The 19,316-nt window shown below is 40.4% G+C and overlaps 1 protein-coding gene across 1 annotated transcript in view; it reads left to right on the plus strand.

The window, feature by feature from the left end:
- Positions 1 to 11,508, plus strand: part of KIT (KIT proto-oncogene, receptor tyrosine kinase) — a 52,936-nt gene extending 41,428 nt beyond the window's left edge. The window contains exons 14-21 of the mRNA XM_062493518.1: positions 357 to 507; positions 2,253 to 2,341; positions 2,709 to 2,836; positions 5,535 to 5,657; positions 9,222 to 9,333; positions 9,427 to 9,526; positions 10,161 to 10,266; positions 11,383 to 11,508. Coding sequence (XP_062349502.1) covers positions 357 to 507; positions 2,253 to 2,341; positions 2,709 to 2,836; positions 5,535 to 5,657; positions 9,222 to 9,333; positions 9,427 to 9,526; positions 10,161 to 10,266; positions 11,383 to 11,508 — 935 coding nt within the window. The remainder of the gene's footprint in view (positions 1 to 356; positions 508 to 2,252; positions 2,342 to 2,708; positions 2,837 to 5,534; positions 5,658 to 9,221; positions 9,334 to 9,426; positions 9,527 to 10,160; positions 10,267 to 11,382) is intronic.
- Positions 11,509 to 19,316: the final 7,808 nt, after the last annotated feature.

The following is a 19,316-nucleotide window of genomic DNA, read 5'->3' on the forward strand; positions in this document are numbered from 1 at the left end:
TTACTCTTAATGTTTGGAACAAATAACTTCCTTCAGGAAGTGAGCAAAATCAAACAGATGTGTCTGGCCAGAAGCATTATCACATGAAGAAAGAGAAAAAGACTTATTTGTTTAATTTTTATATAATGTAATGCTATTGAGGGGCAGAACATTAATTGGGACACAGCTTTAGCTGGACTATAGTTATTCATCTGTGAAAGGGAGGATGCTGAGTTGCTTTTCTATAACTTTTCAAGTCTAGACAGTGCTAGTCAGTGTGATTTTTTGGTGTGCTTCACTGAATGCTAGCTTTATGTAAGGTTTTCTGCTTTAAAAACAATATTCACCAGCTTTCTAAACCTTACATTCATCTACAGGTCCCACTCTGGTCATTACAGAATATTGCTGTTACGGTGATCTTTTAAATTTTCTGAGACGGAAACGAGATTCATTTATTTGTCCAAAACATGAAGAACATGCAGATGCAGCTGTTTATGAGAACCTTTTGCATCAGTCAGAGCCTGCAGCGTAAGTATGACCTGCTGAAATGTACTTGTGTTTTTAGAAGATTGGGAAGGAGGAGAAATCAAAGTTTATTAGGGGTAAGAGGCGTGGAGAAACATTTAATGCAGAAGGCTTTGAAGATTTTCTGCTGCACAAGAAAACAATTTAATTAAGAGGCTATTTGTTCAGTGGGTAGTTTATTCTAACAGAGTGTCATTATAGACAGAGTGGATTGTATGCACTCTTTGTTTTACTTCGTTATCAAATTTTCTGCAGTTATTTCATGCACCTCCTTGGCTCCAATCTTTTTATATATTTGTGCTTATTGTTATTAAACTTTGGTAGTGCTTATTTAGCAGTTTGAACAACAATTTCTGCCAAATTCCTGCCTTCAGAAATGACTTTTACAAAATCAAACCAGTGTCTTAAAATGTCTGCAGCAGGCTGCCACTGACAGCTCACTGCATTTTGTGGTGAAACAGCCTGTGTAATGATTCTGAGATTGCTCTTTTACTTAATTCATCTGTATATTTTTAACTGCTGCGTTTTATCTACCATCCCAGAGTTCTTTCCAAGGGTGTTTCCAGGCGGATTTCCTTCCATTTGCAAAGTGAGAGACAGCTTACCAAAACCTAGGGGCCATTAAAATACCTGCTCATTCTAAATTTTAGTCTTTTTATTGCTCCTGGCCCATTACTTTGTGTTGGCAGTCACGAAAGAAGCAGGCAGACCAAAGGAGGTGGAAAAGTTCTTTATCCCAGCAAGGCATAGTACTGGTGAAGCTGTTTGTGCCATGGCAATAAATGGGTAACTGGTGATGCCCCAGAGAGGTTGGGACCACTGGGGTGATGAACATAAGGCTGTGATTTGCCACTGGAGGTGTTCCCTCTGTTCAGTGTAGAGATCTTGCTGTTTAAGCATACTGAGTTATTGTAAATGGAGTTTGCAAATTGCAAAATGTGTTATTAAAAGCAGAGTATTTACAACATTCTCATGTTAGTATTTGCTACAGCTGCATGTGTCAGATGTGTTTCTGGTGGTAACTAAAGTTCTTGGTGAATTCATCGCTCCTTCCCATGTTAGCTCTGTGGCTGCATTTATTGTTCTTAAACTAAGCTTTTTAGTTTCAGGCTAAGGAAGTATATGAGTTCTAATGTCAATGAAGTGAAAAATGCCAAAGTACATCCATCATTTCTAAAGGTGCCTAACTGTATAGTTATAAACCACACAGTATGAAAATCTGTACATTTGAATTATATATAGCAATAAGAAAATTTAAACTTAAAAGAATGTAGCAGATGGCTGTCCCAAGCGTCAGCTGATTTTTTTGAAATACATATGAATCCCCTATGGAACTTGGGAATTTTTGAATTTAACATTCTTTACCATTTGTCTTCTGCATTTCAATTGCCAGTTGAGCTGCTGAAATATTCTGGTAGAAGTTGGCCTAAGCAGAAAAAGGAAACACTAACAGATCCTGTGAAACATCTGGATGCTAATTTACAGAGAATGAAGTCTGTATAAACAGTATATTCATGCGAATGGTGTTGTTTGCTCACCTGAGCCAAACTCCAATCTCTGAGGTGTACCATTAACTGTACCAACAAACCTCTCTTTCTGTACAGGCATTTCCTCATTTTTTTCACACACCCATGAATTTCCAATAAAGCAATTATTCAGAAGGTTGGGCTGATGTTGGTTTTTGTTTGAATAGATTTTGAGACCTTTTTCACTAAATTATGTTTTCTTTTTTTCTGCTGCCTCTACAGTGATGTTGCCAATGAGTACATGGACATGAAACCAGGAGTGTCGTATGCAGTCCCACCAAAGGCTGACAAAAAACGACCTGTGAAGTCTGGTGAGTTCAGTGAGAAGGAATTCTGTTTGCTGATGGGAGTGCAGGAAGATGGGCTTCATGGATTTGTTCAATTTTATTTGTATCAGTAATATTTGTATTTTGTGAATGGGGACACTTAAAACTTAGTAATTGATGTGAGAAGGCTTGAAAAAGAACAATATGCTAAATTACAGTGTCTTACATTTCTTCACACTTAAATGGAGTATCAGGATTATTTTTTACTTTTTGGTGATGGGCTGTTTATGTGATTTTAGACTGGTACTTACTAAAATTACTGTTTTGTTTAATGTCAAAACAGTTCTACATGATTTCTACATGATTACTACACTTGCTTAACTCAAAAGCTGTTGTTGTTTATACTGTGTAGGATCCTACACTGATCAGGATGTTACCCTTTCTATGCCGGAAGATGATGAACTTGCTTTAGATGTAGAAGATCTGCTAAGCTTTTCTTACCAGGTGGCAAAGGGCATGAGCTTCCTTGCCTCCAAAAATGTAAGTTAAGAATTTTTCAGAGATGGACAGAATCATTAGATTTTTTGTCACTTTCAGTGTTTTAATGTAATCCGTGTGTTTAAATGTTGAATATTTCTGTTCCCTCTCATACCTGAAGCTTTACCTGATGGCTGTTGTTGTGTACTGTGCTTATTGGCCAAAAGTGATGTTTTATATCCCAAAACAGAAGTCAGTGCCAAGCAGTGTTATTGTATATCCACTGTTGAGGACAGTAGAATCAGTACAAAGTTATCTGTTTGCATGAGTTTTAAATAGCATTGCACTTGATACTTCCCTCATGCAGAATACTGCCTTAAATGGGGGAGATACCACATTGTGTGCTCTTTTTTGCTTAATTCACAGCAGATGTCTTTGATTTTTTAATTTTCTGGAAAGATAAAATCATCTGAGAGACCCACAAAAATATTCATTGTCTACACTGAACATAATAGACATTCCTCTGGGTTTCACAGACAACCTCTGGGTTTCAGGAGAGGTACTGCATAACAGAAGGGGATTTATAAAGAAGTCTTAAGCACAGCATAATTAGTATCTTCCTGTGGTTATTCTTAAATTTTATTACAAAAATGCCAGTTAACATGTAAATATTATAACTAATGTAGCTACTACAGGTGCACCTTAAATAAAGTGCAAAACCAAACTTAGACAATTTAAGGAAAGGAAGACAATCCTGGAGTCCTGTGTTACTGTTGGGAAATGTGTCTCAAACTCTGCTCTGAGGAAAGTGCACATTAAAACTTGCTCTTGCACTTGTTTTTCTTTTCCCACTGTTTCTTCTTCCAAACCAAACCATAAGTTTTCTTCCCTTTAGTTTATTTTTCGTCTATCAACACATTCAAAATAGGCCTGACATGCAAACATATCATATTACAGATGATACACAGATTCACCACACTCCTGCATCCTTCACTGTTGAGGACATCCTGTGCTTAGCACATACTCATTCTGTATTTCTTCTCGTAGCTCCCAGATCCATTATGTATTGTTCCTAGTGACTTTTTTTTATAGTCCTTCCATTTTTGCAGACCCAGTGGCATTAAATAGCAAAGGCAGTAAAGAATGTAACATCACCTCACCTTGAGGATGAGAAGTAATGTGCAGGATTGCTTTGGCAGTGCCAAGTTAACACATATATCACAGAATTAAATTGCAGTGCACTAATATGTTACTGGTCCTCTTCAGTTGTTGTATACTTAGATTCTTTTGGCTCCTGCAGTTAAATTAGTTAATGCAGATGGGCTGTGGGCTGATGGATAAGGTGCCTCAGATTGCCTTTCATCCTTGAGGCAGGAGGGTCCATGAAGACCAGCACACGGAGTGCCCTGCTGCTCTTCCACAACTTGCTTGTATGTCAAGGCTGTGCAGGAGTCGGGATAGGAGCTTGTTCTGAGAGGACAATTGCCTTAAGCATTTGGTGCCTTAATCACAGGCAGAGCTTCCTCCCTTGGACAAAGTCTCTATTCAATGCAAACTGCACTGATGCTGGAGGAAAAAGGCAGAGTCATCCTGACTTTTGGCCATTCCTTCACCTTACTGCTTCAGTGCTGTATGACAGCTTTACATGCACCATCTATTCTGCACTTGGCATACAGAGGTGAATGAGAGTCTGCCAGAGCAGTGAACTATTAAAAATCATTCCCCATTTAAGCATTCTAAAGGGACAGAGATTAAGTTACTTGTGCAGTCTGGAGTCACTTTCTCAGCTTGATTTTCATAACTTTTGATATTTTAGGTAATCTTTTGGTTAGAAATTCCAAAAGTTCTGTATTTCAAGGAAAAAAGAAATGTTGAACTGTCTTCAGTTATTTTTAGATAGCTGTGGCCTGCATGCTAAATACCATCAGTAAAGCTGAAGCATAATACTCTCCTTTCGAGGTGAAAAAAATAAATAATTTTGTTAGAGAATCACCTGTATTCTCTAACAAACATACATGAGCCCCACAGTCTTATATAAAGAAACAGCTGCTGGGAAACTCAGGCACACTTCTGGAGCTGCAGTTACCAACACATGCCCACGTCTAAAGTGGAAACTGGAATATTAGGTGGTTTGGTCACTGAATGCATAACCATCTGTTAAAAGATATGGGCATGTGAGAATTTCCACTATTTAAAAATACTTAAGTCTGCTTAAGCTCTCATAGGTACTTAATAATTCAGCTTTTCCAGAGGAGTATTTGTGTTATGGGATTCAGTTTCTGTGTTTGTGTGCTTTGAAGCTGTTACCATAATTTTCCCTATTTTCAGATTTTCAGCACTTTTCTATCAATGACAATAGTTACTTAATAGAATATTGGGAATATTTTGGAAAAAAAACACATTTTCCCTCTATTTGTCCTGTATTAGAAGGAAAGTCAGTGATGATTTTGATAAATCAGAAAAAAGTACATTAAATTTCAACTGAGAATGTGAAACACTGCAAAATTCAATGACTACAACTGCTATTTTCTAAAATAAATGCATAGACAGCCTTATTAATCTGGATCAATGTAATTATTATAAAGATACATCAGAATGTTTACTCATCTGAGTAAGCTTATTAGCACATGGCATCATTGTGATTTACAACTTGCCTTAAAATGCATAGTACAGTAAGTTACATAGCTGAGTAAACATGGAACCAAGAAATAGCCTGTTAGGGATATTATCAACTAGTTTTGTTTGTTTGTCTATTATTTAGTGCATCCATAGGGATCTGGCTGCAAGAAATATTCTTCTAACTCATGGTCGAATTACAAAAATCTGTGACTTTGGCCTGGCAAGAGATATAAGGAATGACTCAAATTACGTGGTCAAAGGAAATGTAAGTATATATGATACTTTATACACTTGTTTTTTTGAGTCAAGCGAGTTCCTATTGCCTTGACATGCAAAGAAAAGTCTGTCTTAGATGGAAATCTGGATTTTCTAGTTTGGGTATATATATATCTGTGTTGGGTAGGAGGGGAAATTTCTAACATAGATGTGCGTGCTGACAAAATCCTTGGTTTATACTTGTTGTACTGGAAAATATGTGCTCGTACCTGAATGCATGTTGTAGTAGAAGGGATGTTTTTGCTGCACCAATATATTGCCCAGTCTTATTATACAGTGAACGTACTCAAAGTTACTGCTCTGTAAGTAATGGCTAGTTTTGTTATGGAAATACTCTGGTATCCCAGTCCTAAATTTTGGAATTATTTGTAAACTTTTCCCCTGGGCATTGCACTATTTGTCCGTTCTTGAAATAGTTTATTTTAAAAATACCTAAATAATCAGGGGTTTGCAGTTTATCGTTTTCTGTAGGGGATCATTCAGACAATGAAAAGTGAAGTGTGAATTTACTGATTAGAGCATCAGTGGGAAGCAGTTGGTTTTCTCTGATTCCATACGGGCACCCTAACCTCGTATGTATAACAAACAGCTTTAGCTTGCAGCTATAGTTCAAACCTTTTAACAGGGGTGGGACAAGACACTATATTTTGATGAGAGAAGTTTAAAACCTCCCATGTAGTAGAGTACCAATCTCATGAGTACCTATTAAACCTCTGGAGGGGTACAAAGGTGCTTTGAAGTGATGCAGATTACTTTGGCAGCACTTGCAGTGCCCTTTAAAGTGCCAGTGCAGTAAAAACAGCCCTACTACAAAAGAAAATCGAGTTTCTCTGTGGTTACACTGGAGAAATGTTTATGAATCACAGATGTTTTGCATCTCAAACTGGTTTATGCTGCCTGGCTTAGTGTTTTAAGTCTGTGTCAGATAGGTGCAGCCAGCTGCTGCCTTCAGAGTATGTCTGCTTTCACTTGCACTGTTTTTCAAAGGAGAAGATCCCTGTTCAGCAAGGCAGCCCTTGTCCCCAGTTCAGCTGAGGTCTTCATGATCTTAGTGATCAGGGGCTGGTCATTACTTAGGGGCTTGACAGCACATAAACTGAAGCATACCTGTCTTAGCTTTGGCAAGCTGATAAAGAGAGAAAAATCCCACATCTGAGCATCTCTCACCAAAGGGGTTTGCCACTCACTTCAGTCAGTCCATGGTACCTCAGGTATCTGACATAACTCTGCTGCTGTGCTGTCACCCAGCAGGCCTTGATGTCTCAAGTGCCTACAGCATCCTTATTTTAGGCTGTGAGACAGACAAGTTTATTGGTTTTCTTCAAAATAATGTCAGTACCAGGCACTGGTTGCCTAGAAGTTGAGGTAAGGGAGCAGTAGGAGCTGAAATAATTAATGAATGGCTGCTGTGACAAAATACTGAGTAGCATTTAGTGTAACCAAGCTAATTTGAGGCTCGGGGTCAGGTTAAGAGTTGCCCGATCACAAAGGGTCCTGGGAGTAGGAAGTTTAGACCAGCAGCTTAGAAGGAAAGTGTGCAACTGAATTCTTTTGGTCTAGGTTGTCCTTTAAGTTTCTTGAGGTCACAGAATCACAGAATCATAGAATGGTTTGGGTTGGAAGGGACTTCCTAAAATCATCTAGTCCAACCCCTCTGCCACAGGCAAGAGTATCTTTCACTAGGTCAGGTTGCTTAGAGCACCATCCAACCTTACCTTGAACATCTCCAGTGATTGAAATGTTGCCCAGATGGAGTGTCCACAACCTTTCTGGACCACATATTCCAGTGTCTCACCATCCTCATCATATTTTTTTTCTTTGTTTCCAACCTAAATCCATGCCCATTCAGTTTAAAACCGTTGCTCCTTGCTCAGTCATCACAGGCCCCAGTAAAAGGTCTCTTTCCATATTTGTTACAAGTCCTTTTTGTATATATTGAAAGGCCACAATGAGGTCTTCTATTCTCCAGACTGAATAACCCCAGCTCTCTCGAACTTTCTTTACATGAAAAAGAAAGAAGTCTGGTTTCTTCCAAAGCAGGACAGATGTTTAGGACAGAGGCCTGACTGTCTCCTACAATCAGACATGGAAAGGGCAAACCAGGGAGAGGAAGGTAGAAGAAAATGCAAAGGCTTCCTGTGTCCTTTCTTCTGCTCCAGTTAGCATTTACACAGGATGTTTCTATTTCCACACAAACTTACGAAAAATCACAGAATCACAGAATTGTTCAAGTAGTAAAAGATCTTGGCGATCATTCACTCCAATTGCTAACCCAGCACTGCCAAGTCCCCTAAACCATTTCTCTAAGCCCCACATCTACTTGTCTTTTAAATATATCTAGGGATGGTGACTCCATCACTTCCCCAGGCAGGCTGTTCCAATGCTTGGCAACCCTTCTGGTGAAGAATTTTTCCTAATATCCAATCCAAACCTCCCCTGGCACAATTCAAGGCCATTTTATGTAGTCCTGTCACTTGTTATGTAGAAGAGACACATCCCCACCTTGCTAAAGCCTCCTTCTGGGTAGTTGCAAAGAGCACTAAGGTACCCCAGCCTCCTTTTCTTCGGGATAAACAACTCCAGCTCCCTCAGCTGTTCCCTGTAGGGCTTTATGTTCCAGGCTCTTCGTTACCTTCATTGCCCTTCCCTGGAAACACTCCAGCCCCTCAATATCTTTATTGCAGTGAGACCCCAGAACTGGACACAGGACTTGAGGTGCAGCCTCCCCAGTGTTGAGCACAGGGGGACAATCACTGCTCTGGTTCTGCTGGCCACACCATTGCTGATCCAGGCCAGGGTGCCATTGCCCTTCCTGGACACCTGGGCACACACTGGCTCATGCTAATCTTCTGCTGACCAGTACCCCAAGGTCCTTTTCTGCTGGGCAGCTTTCCAGCCACTCTTCCCCCAGCCTGTAGAACTGCAGGGGGTTGGTGGGACCCAAGGGCGGGATCCACCACTTGTCCTTATTGAACCTCATACAATTGGCTTGGCTCATCAATCCAGTTTGTCCAGATACCTCTGTAGAGCTTTCCTGCCCTCCAGCAGATCAACACTTCTGCCCAATATATATATATTAATATATATTACTTTTATTAGAATTTAAATTTTTCTACTGATAGACTAAGGAGCTAATGCATATGTATTGACTAAAGCCTTGAAGCATCTCAACTGTGTGAATCTTGTCTGCCTGTGCCAGCCAGTCCACCAAAGTAGACTTGCTTACATGCTTAATGAACCATGATGTGATCACTTAAATTATTTTCCTATAAACTTCCTTATATCCTTTATTAACTAGACAGAAGGAGTCAAACAGTATTCAGAAAACCAGAGTGCAAGGAACTGTATTAGCATGATAGACCCACAGAAACACGGATCACTAGCAAGGCAGCTCTTGGAGACTCTAGAATGCTTAAAGTTCCGTTTTTGGTTGGATGCTTCTTCATTTTAAAAGTATTTAATGCACATAAAAAACAGAACAAATTGATTTTACTTTGTCAATTCTGTATGCCTTATGTCCATTGTCTTAATTTATTCCGTCTTCCCTGGAAAGGCTCGTCTTCCTGTGAAGTGGATGGCGCCCGAAAGTATTTTCAATTGTGTCTACACCTTTGAGAGTGATGTCTGGTCTTACGGGATATTGCTTTGGGAGCTCTTCTCTTTAGGTAAGCTCCTTCAAGATCTGTACTTCTTATCTGTTTCATTTTGGGGTTTACTGCAGATGCAGAAATCACGTTGCTTACCTGCTCTCTCAACAGGAAGCAGCCCCTATCCAGGGATACCGGTGGACTCCAAGTTCTATAAAATGATCAAAGAGGGATACAGGATGTTCAGCCCTGAGTGTGCACCACCTGAAATGTGAGCAACCAGCCCCTCCAATTATCAAAACAACAGTAAAGATGTGAAGGGAGGGAAGCTTGTATTCTTACACTAAGGCTCATTTCACTGCCCCGTTATATTTTTTTCAAGTTCTTTTCATGTTTTAAATAATTCATGTACTCTTAACTAGTAGAATATATGCCTGTGTTGTTACAAGCAATGAAATACACTCATGCCTTGTGCCATCTGATCACTTTGTCATGGCACCTGCTCTCTGTCAATAAATTATTGACAGATCACAGAACATAATTAAACATTTTTACTTCAGATAAAGAAGTCAATGAGATATATCACCAGACTGTAGAGCATCTTCGTTTGTGCTGTACTTATTGACAGCGAGAGGACTGGTTACTGATCTTCTTTATGAGACATTCCTAATTCACTGTTTTGTAAAAGGATTGGTATTTAACAAGCTGTCAAAGAACACTGTGTCCAGAGCCTCCCATCAGTAGTGAGTTCTCTGTTGCCACAAGCACAGGTGTTAGCAGCACCATTCCTGTTCTTAAAGTCATTTAAATAAGATGCGACACTTTTGTTTTAAATAATAATGCAGGAGAGATAAGAACTCTAAGGATTTCTTCATGAGCAGTACTTAATTTTGCTATCTTTACAGGTATGACATAATGAAGAGTTGCTGGGATGCTGATCCTTTACAGAGACCCACATTTAAACAAATTGTACAAATGATAGAGCAGCAGCTTTCAGATAATGCCCCCCGGGTAAGTAATGGATTAAGCACTTTCAAGCAAGATGTTACACTGGAGCTGTGAGAAGCAAAGAGCCCAGGCACTGCATTTTTAGTATTACTTATGTAGAATTGCAGCATCCGTCTGGGTGGCAGGAATGATGTTTGAGCTGTTCCATTAGACAGCAGCTATCTAAACCCATATCCAAAATTTACTAGCTGCAGGACATTTTTTGCATTACTGATGTTTCTCACTCACAATAGACCTGTCACAACAAATTTGGATGTTACAAAATGCAATGGTACTGCATAAATCCATCTTATCCTAAACTATGAAAAATTCTGTTGATCTGGGAAACATCTCAGAAATAAAGTATAATTAGTTTTTATTAGGCAAGCTGTTGGATGAAGGGGTGGAGCCTTTGGTGCTCTTCTGTAGCTTCTCACTTGCCTCTCCTAATACTGTTTACATAACCTTGGAGGTATGTTGTGACAAATTTTATGTGCTGCTCTTTCAATCATTCCATAGTGAAAGCTCATTCTGAGCAGGCAACTGGACAAAACAATCCAAAGAAAAACTGGAGGCACATCCTAAACTTGGGTTTTCTCTCTCCATAGATTTGTGTTTTACTAGGGTTTACAAAAGTATGCTTAAACCAAATTTAAAAATAAAGCTTCCATTTACCTTCTGGGTGCCTCGTTTGGGCAGAGAATACATGGCTTCCTGACAATTTGAGAAAAGAGGAAACTGAAAGCTGCTGGTGTTCGATTGCATCCTGTAGTGTATTTTTGGCAGGCGCAGGCATTACTAAAACAAAAACAAGAATCTGAAGGAATTATTAGTGAGGTTTCTAGGGGAGCTTAGTAAACCTGAGCTATTTTTTTATTTTTTAGCTCAGCTGAAATTTGGCATGCAGTTGGAAGCTATAGTGTTTCTAGTAACTGAGATTGAGCTTCATGGTTCTTTAAAGTAGCAGTTAAGCCCAAGACCTTTTGAAACTGTTTTGATTTGCAAAGAAGCTCCTGAGCTGGAACCCTTCCACAGCAGTGTGTAGTACACAGTAGGGAAAGGCTATGAAAGGAATGCTCTCCAAGAATGTGTGAAGGGAGCAGTCTGCAAAGTATTGACACCAGTCTTTGGCTTCTGCAGGTTTATGCCAACTTCTCAACCCCACCTTCCAGTCAAGGAAATGCTCCAGATCACTCGGTGAGGATTAACTCCGTGGGCAGCAGTGCTTCATCGACTCAGCCTCTCCTGGTACGCGAAGATGCTTGAGTGGCATGTGAAGAAGAGATCAGATGTGTTAGCTGTTTGTATTGCGCAGGGGCTGAGAGAGGGACGACTCCAATAATTTCTCTTTCTTTTACTTGCTACTACCACTGTGTAGCTGAAACGTTGTTGTAATACTGTCCTTTACCATGCACTGTTATACATAAACTTAATCTGCTGAGCACGGTTACAGGCATCATTGCAGTGTTAATTGAAGCTGTATATATTTTGCTGTATTGTGTGTATTTGCAGTAGAGAGCCAGATGTGAGGGAAAAAAAAACCAAAACAACCTACAAAAGAAATCCTAAGCCAGGGTGTGGAATTAGATGACGGTAGATCAAACCAAATCTGCAGTGATTCTTCTCTGGATCTGTGCCTGGAATGCATACAGTCATTTCCTAGTTAATCTTGTTTTTCTGAATTTCAAAAATAAACAAGTATTAAGTTAATGGTTTTGTAAACCCTTTTCCACATCCAGGCAAGCCTGAGAGGCTTTCCCAGTCAGGCATCATAGGTTGGAGGCCAGTGAGGGTGTTGTATTTACCTGGGAAAAAGAGGTGAAGGAACCAAGACCCTTCCAAAGTTTATCTGCACAGCTGGAAACCCTCCTGGGAGCTCTGGGGTTTAAACCAGAGAAGAAGGGAGGAAGAGCATGGATTTTCATTGTTATTTCCCACCTGTGCTGTCACCCTTGCAGAGCAGTTGCATGGTTTCCATGGATATATGCACTACTTCTTCCCACCGGTGCATTCCCTGCCAGGATACAGCTGCCCATGCTGGGTTTCACTCCACCATGGAGCCTGAACTGCTGCTGTGGCACTCTGCCTGGGGTGTCCAAAGACTTTGATATTTGTTTTGCTTATAGTTGCATCTAAAGGTGTTCACCAAAGATAGGTGGGCCCTGCCAATTTGGTCAAAAAAGAGGAGGAAGGCTGCTTCCAGTAAACTGTATTTGGAGAAGAGGCCGTTTAACAAGTCATCTTATCTAAGGGAGAGCAGAGGAAAATAATGCTCTCCTGGGGACCCTTTCTTTATCTTGTCCTACCCAAGTGAATCTTTCCCACAGGCAGTTTTGGATAGTGCTAACTGGAAAGGGCTATTTTCCTTCACCCCAAGTTGTTTCTGTGCCAAATTTATAAATGGCATAAAAGAAAGAATCCTTTCATTCTTCTTTGACAGATGTGAAACTTTGGGGTCAGCATCTGTTGAGCCCAGGGTTGTGCTTAAAAGTGTTTTCTAACCCCTTTTCTTCCCACCAGGAGCACTGCTGGTTCTTTTCTTCCTTTGTTTCTGACCCCTAAAATAAGTAAAGGCATTGAGAGAAGCATATCTCAGATGCAGAGTACTACTTGAGTACCTATTTATTTACAATGCACTTAAGCACTCTGTAACTTTTACTTTACCAGGATTTTGGTTGAGTTTACATGTAATTCAAATGTGTAACTAACTGCCCAAATACAAGGTAAATGTAAATACACACACTGGTAGTATATTTTGGGTTACATTGAATACCGCGCTCCTTCTATGACTGTGCATTTGGTTTATTGTTACAGGAATCCATCTTTCAGAGTTAAATAAAAAATTAGCCATTTGCACTGAACTTACTTAGGCTGTTGCACCTTTCCAAAGTTAGCCATTTGTTTGGATGCACTCTTATGCATACTAGTTGTTGAGCATTTTCAGTTTAATGCTATAAAAAGCTCTTTTGTAACGTGTTGGCTTTTGGAGCAACTGTAGACAAAATAGTTGTTATAGATGTCTCGGTACTTTACAGACACTTAGCTGAAAGAGGTTTGGGTTTTTTCGTTCTTGAAATTTATATTTTTATAATTTGGGGGGTTTGAAGCTTATTTTGCAATGGCTTGGTGTTTTGAATGCGTTTATGCATCGTTTTTGTAAATATGGAAATGTAGCAATAATGTCCTTTTGACTATTCTCAGTCCTTGAGTCTCAAAAATATTTTTTTATATATATATGCAAAAATTATATGTATAAATATGTAAGTGTTTGAAAGTTTATGAAACACTTATGGATATGTTGCTCAGTTGTAGAATTGCAGTTAAGAAAAGTTCAAATAAATCTGTAAATATATATTCAAGTGCTACTGATGTGTATTATGTTAAGATGGAATATTTTCATCTAAGTTTCATTAATTTTATTAATCTCAGGAGTAAATTCCTGTGCTGAAGCAAAATTTCAGTGTCTGGCCACACACAGGTCAGTTCTGGCATTCTGGAACACTTCTGCAAATACATGTCAAAAAATCCTATTTGCTGTTTTAAGTTCTTTATCTGTGAATATGTGGAACAAATAGTTGAAAATTTCAGTGCAGCTTTGTTCTGGAAGAAAATGGCAGTTAGAAGATAGATCTTGTAGACTGCTGGTGCAGTCTGTATGTCATGAATAGTATTTAAAATGAAGATGTCTCAGTATTGCTAAGGAAATTATTGCAGAGGCAGTTGGAGCCACCCAAAGATGCAGTGATGCTAAATATTCTCTCTTTCTTAAATAAATGTACATGCATGCTCTGGGCCCCTCTTTTCAGGCTGGCACGAGAGTTCGTGCTGGACTGGCTGAGTGCAGCACTGCTGGGAGGCAGCAGGAGATACCTGGGGCTGCTGCTTGGGAGGGGGGTCATAAAGGGAAAGCTTCCCTTGCTTGAGCTCTGCCCTTGTTGCTCCGTGTCTCTGATGTAGTTACACCAGGTTTGAATTCTGTGACTCCCCTGTTCACACTTGTTCCTGTGCCACCTAAGAGTTTGCCTGGTTGGTATGTGATTTAATAGTAGTTACAAAGCCTGTAAGTCTCTAGAATTGCCCTTACTAACTTACATGAGAGACAGATCTCAACCGTTTTGGTCCTTAAACATTCCTGTTCTCTCAGCAGACCACCTTGAAAAGCTCCCCTCCTTCAGCTTCCTTTGTAGAATAGCTTCCTTTTTTATTTTTTTTCTTCCCCACATGTCTTTGCTTTGCTATTTAAAACTAATTAAGGAAATTATTACTTAGTTTTGTTAGCAGCCACAAGGTACAAGCTTTGTTACAATTGGCATTGTCATTGTTTTTAAAAATGCTTCAGAAGATATCAAGATATGGAACCGTTTTTTCCCTATCTTGTCCACCCCCACATTCAAGCAGAGTAGAATTCATACTGAGGGATTTCTGCAGCTGAGTTGTACAAATAATTAGTGAATTTTCATTTAGCATAGCCAAAGGAGCTATTTTATGTATTTATTTGGTTAGCACATCATTAATTTTATTTTCCTGAAATGTTTCCCGTTCTCAAACACCCTAGGATATTGCATCTCTGTTTTCTGAAAAAAAATCTTGCTCCTATTTTCTTATTACAAGGCTTGCAGTGATTACCACGTCCATTCCTGCTCATGGTCAAACAGCCCGTTTCCTTCTGAATTATTTTGTTGTGCCAGTTCTAAGCAATAGCTTTCATGGAAAAGCATGACATGCTTTATTGACATTTATTTATTTATTGACATGACAGCAATATTGACATTTAATATATATTTTATCTGCCCTTCAAAGCATTATTGTACCCAGCTATAAAGAGCAACTGGCACCATGTTATCAGCATGGATCATCTGGGCCATGCACCATCGTGGACCAAATGTTCAAAGGGAGAGTGCAGAAAAGCGGTTCGGGATCCTCACAGTAGTGCCCAGTGACAGGACCAGAGGCACTGGGCACAAATGTGTAAGTGTCCCTCAACATCAGAAACACCCTTTTTTACTGTAAGGGTGACTAAACACTGGATTCTCCCACAGATTGTGAGGTGTCTGTGCTTGGAGACTTTGTGGATATGGCCCTGGGCAATAGGTTTTAATTCCTTTAACTCCTTAAGCCAGGGAGTTGGGCCACATGAAATGCCTTCCAACTTCAACCATTCAGTGATTTTGCAATCAGACAAGGGCACTTTGGAGAATCTCAGCTGTAACATGCACATGGCCAGAAGTAGAAAAGAAAATCCGCCCCCTTATGCTGAGCATTAGAGAGCAACTTGTCTGTTCCCTTTACTAGGTAGAAAAGAAAATACTTACAGGCTCTGTAGGAGAGAAGAGATCGTGGAAGCACTAAGGATCATGGAAACACAAAGGGTGTGCAGGAGTTAGTGACCAGTATCATGTGCATCACCACCACTTCTTTTTTGTTGTTGTTGTTTCTGGTTCTTTCATCTCTACATTGGTCTTTGGGAGGGCAAATGGAGACACAATATTCTGGGGCCGAGTCACCAGGGAATGACCGTTCACACCCTGGACCAAAATGTTCACATTGATCTCTGGAGAAATTGGACAACAGCACCCTTAATTCTAGTGTGTTGTAGGCTGAAACTCAAAGAGTGAAATATTTCCCTCTTCTTGTATATGGATTAGGGAACTTCCTACTTGTCCTGTAGGGAGGTCTGAGTCTTAATAGAGGAGAGGAACAGTTGCACAGACTTTTTAGCTTCTGGTTTAGAACCGTAATTGTAACAAAAATGTGATAATCCACTCTGTAGATTACCTGTGGCTTCCAGAAAACTTCAGTAACTATGAGTAATGGTTAAAGATGGCCTTCAATTGCCGTGTTTCCTGTGCACTAATTTCTTAGAAGATTATGCTGTAACTAGTACTTTTGTGTCCAGAAACTGCTCTGAAGCTATGTTTCCTGAAAGATTGTCTGTATTTCTTAAATTGATTATCATTCACTCTTCTGGTGAGGATCATTATCTGTCAGTTGCCAGCCAGGCAGCAGAGATTATTCACTAGCAGCAGTAGCTGCAGTCACTCGATTTTTTTGTCTGTGCCCTAGAAATGATTCTAGCTAGGTTGTGACAGGCAGCAGAAACCAGTATACCCCAAAGGACCCGCTGGGCTTTGAGTGTGTGCTCCCCACGAAGCGCTCTCAGCAACATCAGATAAGGGCTTTGCATGGCACATTTAGCCCTATCTAGCCATCACGTCCCCACATGGGAAGGCACAGCATGTAGCTTCCCTTATAGACCAGCAAACATCAGTGTGTAGCACTAGTTAACCCCAGGACTTTCTCTAGCTGCAGAAAGCCCAAAATTTGTACATTTTGAGACACACGTAGGAGTGCCAGCGGCTGGCTGCTCTTCAGCAAATTATACTTCACGTGTTTTTGAATGGTTCAAGTACCATTACTGGGCAGGGGGCCTTGCTCTTAATGTGTGGCTGTGGGTGGAGCTGGTGTGGCCACCAGAACCCTTCTCTATGGCCTAAAGGGTGCCCAGTAAAGAGAGGGAGCAGCTCTCCTCCCCTCCAGGGGTTACCCAGCAACAGAGCCCTTCTGTGCATGTGCTGCATGTGCTGTTACTGCCAAGGCGTGTGTCCTTCTGGTACTCTTCCATTCGATCATCCCACAGCAGATTCATAACCCACAGTTCAAGAAATGAAACTAAACAATGGTGAAGCATAAATATTTTAAAATTAAATCAGTTCCTCACGGCAGTGCAATAAAAAAGGGCAATTGCAACTTCACAGATGCTGTTTTTGGCATTTTCTCTTTTGAGTTAAAATAGCAAATCCAATCCAAACTTGTGAGATGAAAGCATATTTGTATTTTCACCTTCAGCCATTTTTCATTCAAAAGCTGTTTGCATTTTTCTTCTTTTGCTGGGACTAAATGCTACCTAGTTACTTCAAGAAATTAGCACTATATGAGACATCCCACATTCTTGTGTAACATATTTTGGGTTTTAAGTCACGCTGATCAATAGGATGTCTCTGAGCCAAAGAACCCAGGGAACGACTTGGACCAGAAACAACAGATCAAAAGTAGCAAATGCTGCACCAAAAGCAGCAAGTAGTTATTCAGCCCCTGATGTCTGAGGACAGCCTGGAGCTGCTGCATTGCTAAAAGAAGCAGAAGCCTGTCAAGCTTCTTGGGCTGGATACCAGCACATGGGCAAGCCTGGCTGCAACAGAAGTATTATTGGCTTTATCCCTTCAGAAGTCAGGCCTGGAAGGGTTTCCTCTCTAATAGTGGTATTTGCAAAGCTTCTCTTTTGAGTGAAGAGGGAGAAATGACTGGTGTAATACATTTTAGCTGTTCAGTCTGAAGACACTGACAATAAAAAGGGTAGTGGTGGGGAATTAAGTGTATTTTACAGTACCTTCTCTTTTAATAATGAAAATAAATGTTTGTAGAGGATGTTTGTCAGCATCCTTTGAACCATATTAATGAAATAAATTAAGTAGGATAAAATCACCTTCACTACAAGTAGTTATCTAAATTTTAAAGTTTTGTTTTTTCCTTTCAGAGATTCTAGCTTTTTGGGGCATGGAGAAAATACAGAAATATGAGCAGTACTGATAACCCCTCCCTCTTCAGGAAATTAATAGAACACAAGGACTATAATTACCTTTCAGAAATTTATTGTTAAACTACTGGAGACTTAAGAGGCCTGGGGCAGTAGCAGGGAATACCTGAGCCTGGTAATGAGGAATTGCCATTCAGAAGTAGAGCACTGGTTTACAGGGAGGCAGCTCCTGCAGGAGCCAGAGGCCATGGCTGAGCAGTGCCTTGCTGCATCCTGTCCAGCCATTGACTGTCAGCTCCTGAGAGATTTCCTAGCATTCCTCACACCCCTTGGAATGGCAGCAGTTGAGTAGTTGTTTTTGAGTTTCACGTGTCAGGTTGGAGGAAAAAGAACCACGCTGATTTGATTTTGGTCACTTGAGTGGAAAAAAAACAACAAAACAAACAAACAAAAAAACAAACCTTTTTTTTAATCAAAAAATCAAACATTCTTTCAAGGTTCCTCCATTGACTGCAAGTAGTGTTGCACTGCCACACACTCTGCTGTGTGGTTCCTTCTGGGAGTCACCAGCAGGACCGAGGCAGCAAGAGCAGTGGGATTCCACCACAGGGATTAGCATCCCCACCAGTGCTCACCAGACAGCTTCTCTGTGGAGCCACAAATGGCACCTCTAGGGTCAACAAGAACACATGCACTGTATTTCATTGGCCCCTTGCAAAGAAGCCAACAGCACTTGACGGGGGTAGGAATTTCTTTAGCACAGAGAAGAGTTAACCTAGAGGATTTTCTTCCCAGGTAGTCTCTGTGACTCTGTTGGTTAATCCCAGCAGGAAGTATATTATCTGCTGCTTTACAGCCTCTGCCCCAAAGAGCTGGAATGAAAAAAATATACTTTAGGATCTTTTACCTTCCTTCCTTTTTGGTGGTTTTGTTTGTTTTTCTTTCTTTGTTTGGGGGTTTTGTTGTTTTTCCTATTGTTTGATTGTTTGGTTGGTTTGGGTTTTTTATTGCTCCTTTATAAAGTTGCCTTGGCACCCTCAGTTCTTGCTAGGTTCAATATTTTTGATTTTTCTGTGAAGGAGTTCAATACTGGAGAAGATCCTGGTTTAAGGCAAACTGTTCAAGGCCTCCCTCTAGCAGGAGGAGGCTCAGGTCTCTCTTTGGGATGTGTGTGTTGTGTAGGGCTGTAGCTGCACCAAGCACTGTCCCCCAGGCAAACACACTGCTGGGGCAGACAGCACTGACCCAAGCCCCTCCGACCTCTTCTGCTAATGGCTTCAGGAACAAATATCCTTTTAATCATCTCTGTAAGCTGTTGTTACAATTACATAAGATCCTGAGGCCATGTGATAGTCATGTGTGCTGATCACCACCCCGGCACTTTTCCCAATCACAAGTAATTGATTGATTCACCTCCCTGGATCAGAGCAGTGCTACCAGCTCTGCCCCGAGCAATGCCTGTGTGAACAGCCATGTGACAGGGGTTTAAACCTGCTCTTGTCATTCCTTCAAAGCAAAGAGCATTGCCCTCTGGATGGAA

The sequence above is a fragment of the Cinclus cinclus genome, chromosome 5, assembly GCF_963662255.1.
Source record: "Cinclus cinclus chromosome 5, bCinCin1.1, whole genome shotgun sequence".
Classification (NCBI taxonomy): Eukaryota; Metazoa; Chordata; class Aves; order Passeriformes; family Cinclidae; genus Cinclus; species Cinclus cinclus.